At 46.5% G+C, this 6,000-nt stretch overlaps 1 protein-coding gene across 1 annotated transcript in view; it reads left to right on the plus strand.

Annotated features, from left to right (window-relative positions):
- The window catches only part of LOC135887363 (zinc finger protein 586-like), a 28,622-nt gene extending 22,622 nt beyond the window's left edge, over positions 1-6,000 (plus strand). The window contains exon 10 of the mRNA XM_065415135.1: positions 5,922-6,000. Coding sequence (XP_065271207.1) covers positions 5,922-6,000 — 79 coding nt within the window. The remainder of the gene's footprint in view (positions 1-5,921) is intronic.

Genomic DNA, 6,000 nt, shown 5'->3' on the forward strand with positions numbered 1-6,000 from the left:
TTTGTAGCTGGCAGTGCAGATATTTATGTGCAAGATAGGCATGTTTAACATATGTCCCTTCATGCTTCGGCCACCATTCCAGTGGACATGCTTCCATGCTGACAATGCTCATTTAAAAAAAAATAATGCATTAATTAAATGTGTGACTGAATTCCTTGGAGGAGAATTGTATGTCCCCTGTTCTGTTTTACACACATGCTGCCAAACATTTCAGAATATAGAAGTCACGGATAATGACCTAGCATATGAGGGGACACTTCCACTGCAGAATTGACAAAATGCAAAGAAAGAAACTATCTGAGATTTCTAAAGATAGCTACAGCATTTGGCCCAAGGTTTAAGAATCTGAAGTATCTTCCAAAATCTGAGAGGGATGAGGTGTGGAGCATGCTTACAGAAGTCTTAAAAGAGAAACATGCTGATTGGGAAACTACAGAACCTGAACCACCAAAATAGAAATCAACCTTCTGCTGTTGGCATCTGACTAAGTTGATGAAAATGAGCACGTCTCTGCCCGCTCTGCTTTGGATCGTTATCGATTAGAACCCGTCATTAGCATGGAGGCGTGTCCTCTGGAATGGGGGTTGAAGCAGAAAGGGACATATGACTCTTTAGCGCATCTGGCACATAAATATCTTGCCATGCCAGCTGCAATAATGCCACGTGAATACCTGTTCTCACGTTCAGGTGACATTGTAAACAGGAAGCGGGCAGCATTGTCTCCTGCAAATTGTAACCAAGCTTGTTTTTCTGAGTGATTGGCTGAACTAGAAGTAGGACTGAGTGGAGTTGTAGGCTCTAAAGTTTTACATTGTTTTATTTTTCAACGCAGGTATTTTTTTGTACATAATGCTACATTTGTAAGTTCAACTTTCATGATAAAGAGCTTGCACTACAGTACTTGAAGTTGGTGAATTGAAAAATATGATTTACTATGTTTTTTACAGTGCAAGTATCTGTAATAAAAAATACAACATGCTCACTGTATACTTTGTATTCTGTAAAAACAACGAGGAGTCCTTGTGGCACCTTAGAGACTAACAAATTTATTTGGGCATAAGCTTTCATGGGCTATAACCCACTTCATCAGATGCATGGAATGTATTCTGTGTTGCAATTGAAATCAATATATTTGAAAATGTATAAAACATCCAAAATATTTAAATAAATGGCATTCTATTATTGTTTAGCAGCGCAATTAATCATGATTAATTTTTTTAATCACTTGACAGCCCTAGAAGATAGTAATTAAAGTAGTCTATATTTACGTATGTCTTGTTATAGATTAACAGTGTAACCAAAGGGTTCCTGTCTAGGACTGTATTTTGTTAATTCAGAAGTCAAAAGGAAATATTAACATTTAGATGAAACTTGGGTGTAATAATGTCATTGTGTGTATGTGTAATATAAATATATATATTTAAAGTTTGTGGTAAACTGTCTATGCACGGCTTTATGGATAATTACCTTATGTTAATCCATGTAGTTTTATTACCTTTGATGTTTGGGAAATAGGAGGTTACTTCCAAAACCTATTCTTCACCCAAGGACTGCCTGCTGTCGAGAGGCTGCAAAAATGTCTATATAAACTCTTGGGACCTGATCCTTTTATCTCCGATCTTCTTAAGCTTTATTCGGGGGAGTTTGAGTCGTAAGACTGAGATCTCCAGTCCCTTCTGGACTGCCCTGATATTGAACATTTGGACATTGGACTAGAACGTGATGAAATGATTCTGAAAAGGACTCTCTTCAATTCTAACGTGCCATCTCTATGGTGAAACTGACCTAAGGACTCTATTCGCATTTGTATGTCTAATGACCTTTTTGCCAATACTGTCTTTTCTTCTTTTAATAAATCGTAGTTTCATTAACAAGAATTGGCTGTAAGCGGGTATTTGGGTAAGAACTGAAGTATCATTAACTTGGTGGGTGATGTGTCTGCTCCTATATATTTTATATGAGGAAGATTGTCCATCAGAATCTCAGAGGACACTTTCCCACATCAGGTATCATTAAAGACTTGCCTCTGGTGCCACTCTGTGAAATCAGTTATTTTGTGATAGCATCTCTCATACCATGAAGGGTTTACTGAGCTGAATGATGCATCATGCCTGTGCCAGGGAACTTTCAGTGAAATTAGTCTGTAATTAAAATCCAAAGTTATTACCCATTAAACTTGACAGCAATTCCCTACCTTCTACTCCTGGGCAGCCCCCTCTATGGGAACCGTGTGAGCTCTTTGAGCCCAGGACAGATGGCAAACCGGACGGATCAATGCTCTTCACAGAACTTTTGGAGCCTCCTGGTATTCGCCACACACCCTGTTCTCTCCTGCCTGGAAACTCAGCTGACTGGCAATTTTTACCATGTTTGCCAGCTGCTTGTTGTGCCGAGGTTTCTCTGTTGCACAGTTTCTCTGCACTGTGGACAGGAGGCGGCTGTATCGGATCCCTCCCAGCACTGGCTGATGCAGGCTCGGCAGAAATTGTGCCCACACTCCAGAGTGACAGGTTCTGTGAAATACTCCAGACAGACGGGACATGTCGCTTCCTCCCGGAGACTTTCCACGGGGTTCTCTCCAGCCATGGCTCTCTCTGGGCACAGTAACAGGGGAAGTTTCAATGTCCTGAGTTCACACTATGCCCCACCTGCAGAAGCAACTGGGTGTTTCCCTTCCTGGAACTGACTCAGGCTTTGTCTTCACTACCCGCCGATCCAGCGGGTAGCAATCGGTCTATCGGGGATTGACTTACCGCGTCTAGTGAAGACGCGGTAAAATCGATCCCTGATCGCTCTGCCGTCGACTCCGGAAATCCACCTCGGAAAGAGGCAGCAGCGGAGTCGGCGGCAGCGCGGCAGCGGTCGACTTTCCCGCGTCCTCACCACCAGGTAAGCCGACCTAAAATACGCAACTTCAGCAACGGTATTCACGTAGCTGAAGTTGCGTATCTTAGGTCGGACCCCCGCTGTAGTGTAGACCTTCACTCTGTTTGCTGAGCAGGAAGGACCCAACCAATTTCACCGCCCCTCCCCTTCCCCAGGCTTTAGTGAAAAAATGTATCACTCTGCAATCCGCCCCTGCACTGGTGGGAAGGGTCACTGAGGCATCCCCTTGTGAGGATGAGCCTGGAGGAGCAGGAGCTGTGTGTCTAAGGCGTGATAGTCAGACTTGGCAGAATGTTTTTTAATATACAATTTTGACAGACAATGTTTATTTTAAGCAATTTTTATATTTACTGATTTAAACTTTCACAGTTGCACAACAATCTGGGTTTTAAGCATTTCATTCCAATTTAAATTTTCACAGTTGTGGGAAATTATGGGGGGATCAGACAATATTTTGGTCAGACCAGAACTATTTAATGACACTAGACACTGAGATTCAAAAAGTTGAAGCTTTAGAACTGTTAAAATTGTCTGTGAGAAGGTAAATCTCCTCCCTCCCCCAGCAGCACCCCCAGGGCAATAACCCAGTGCCTCTGTCAAAGGGCTGTTATTTATTTTGGGTAAATGCCATCTGAGGACAGCAGAAAATACAGAAGGTGCTAAGACTGTTTGAAAAGAAAATAAATGATGCATAGAAATGCTTGTTTGGTGGGGAGGGGGAATGTGTCTCTCCTCATCTTTATAACCTGTAAGATGTTTGGGGCAGGAACCTCAGTACATGTAAGCTGCCAGCACAGATTTGGGTGTCATGTTTATTTTCTTGGGATGGTGAGCTGGGCCCACTGCCTTCTTCCCCACCTTCTGCACACATCACCCCCGCTGCTCCAGGCCTACCCAAGGCTAAAGAAGCGACGTGTGGTGGAGGCATGCAGGGTCACGTGCCCCCCAGATTTCTTGAGAAGCATGAGGTGGGGACACCAAGCAGCAAGAAAGTAGCGTTCCCCCTGGCAGTAGCATTTTCCCTGCAGGTCGTGGAGGGAGGGAGGGAGGATACAGCAGAGTGGCTCACTGCCAGCTGAACTCTTTCCCCACCAGCTGGGGAGAGGTGGCTGAGGACCCCAGAGCAGTAGTTCTTAGAGTGAACACCCTATTGAGATCCGTGGGGCAGTTACCTCTTCTCAGAGCTATTGGCTCAGGCTCTCTGCAGACTCAGGCACACGGCACTATATCATTTAGGCTTGAAAGTTATAACTCACTGAAACTTTTCTTTTCAATCATATTGGCTAGAAAGTTACTTTTTGGTTGCTGATTTTTTTTATTATGAAACCAGAAGTTCTGTTTTAATCACGTGATTCCAGAGTTAGGTCCCTAGGGAAGAACCCATAGTACCAGTGCTTAAACCCACTCCTGTAGACATGTTCCATCAGGGGTGATTCTTCCTAAAATTGGAGGTGCCACGAGGCCCTCCCCCCTCTGTGGCCCTGGCCTGCCTGCCTCTTCCCCAAAAGCCCTGTACCCGGCCAACCCAGAAGCTGGAGCTGAGTTGGGGAGCCCAAGTCCCTCCATCTGCCTGGGGGGACCTAAGGGAAGCCCCCAGCCCATGTCCCTGCCCCCCCAGGCTCCCTGCCCTGGGCAAGTGGAGGGTCTGTGACTCCCCACAGCTGCCCATGCAGCTCTTACCATGGCCTGGCCTTGGCTTTTCAGCCCCCAAGTCCAAACCTCCGCCCGGGCCAAGCTGGATAAGAGCCGCGCTGGCACCCTGTGGGGAGCCATGAACCCTCCACCTGCCCAGGGAAGGTAGAGAGTCTGCAGCTCCCCTCAGGTGCCCAGGCTCCCTGGGCTTACCCAGGACGGGCTCCAGCTTCCAACCTGGGTGGGGCCTTAGGGGGAAGAGGAGAGGCAAGGGGCCGGGCTGTGGGGAAAAGTGGGAGAGCCATTCAGCAGAGTGGGGGCTGATTTGTTCATGATTGATGTGAATGCCCTGCTGGCAGTGCCTCCCTGCATCTTGCTTCAATCCTGTGTGCGAGGAAAGTGCCTCACACGGAGATCTAGTGCCCACCTCTCCCTAATGAACAATGCGGGGTTGATAGGCTGGATGCCATCAGTGGCCAGGGCTCCCTGCACCTGCCCAGAGGAAGGAGCCTGCAGGGCAGAGATTTAGGTGGAGCCGGAGATCAGGGAGAAAATCTGGGAGATTCTGTGGCTCTGAGTGACTGAGTCTGAAAAGGGAAGGATTGAATTAACCTGGATCCAGAGTGTGTCCTACCTTGTATTTCTGGGCAGCCTCCTTCATGAGAAGCACCGGGTGAGATCTGTGCTTTGGGAATCTCTCACAAACCACACACACACGGCTTCCCCGTCCTCTTCACAGAACAGATCCAGGGCTTTGCTGTGTCTCTCACACAGATTCTCTTTTCCATCTTTGAAATGCAGTTGTTTGATTTTTCCACTATATTTTCTAGCTGATAGTTATTCCAGAGAGCCTCTTTCTGGATTTGGGCTCTGAAGGCAGGGCTGCACAAAGGGTCATAGTCCCCCTCTGTCCATGTCTCACAGTACTGAGTGATGCAGCAGAAGTTGTGCCCACTGTCTATGGTCACTGGGTCTGTCAGATATTCCAGACAGATGGGACATTTGGTTTCCTCTTGGATTTCCCATACAGAAGTCGCTGAGGCCATGACTACTGAGCTCTCTGGGGCCTGGTCTACACTAGTCTCTTATTTCGGAAATAGACGAGTTAATTAAAAAATAAATGATTCCGTCCACATGACCAAACTGGTCTTTTCAATTTAAAGGGCTCTTTAATCCGATTTCTGTACTCCACCTCGGCAAGTGGAGTAGCGCTTAAATCGAGATCGCAATCCCAGGTTAAAGGTATTGTGGATGCAATTTGACATTATTGGCCTCCGGAAGCTATTCCAGCATGCTCCCTTGTGACTGCCCTGGACAACACTCTCAACTCTGATGCACTAGCCAGGTGGGCAGGAAAAGCCCTGGGAACTTTTGAATTTAATTTCCTGTTTGGTCACCATCAGCACAGGCAACCATGCAGAGTCCATCATCACAGGAGATCACGCAGTCCCCGATTCGCAGGTGAGCTCCAGCGTGGTCTGA

The sequence above is a fragment of the Emys orbicularis genome, chromosome 13, assembly GCF_028017835.1.
Source record: "Emys orbicularis isolate rEmyOrb1 chromosome 13, rEmyOrb1.hap1, whole genome shotgun sequence".
Taxonomy (NCBI): Eukaryota; Metazoa; Chordata; order Testudines; family Emydidae; genus Emys; species Emys orbicularis.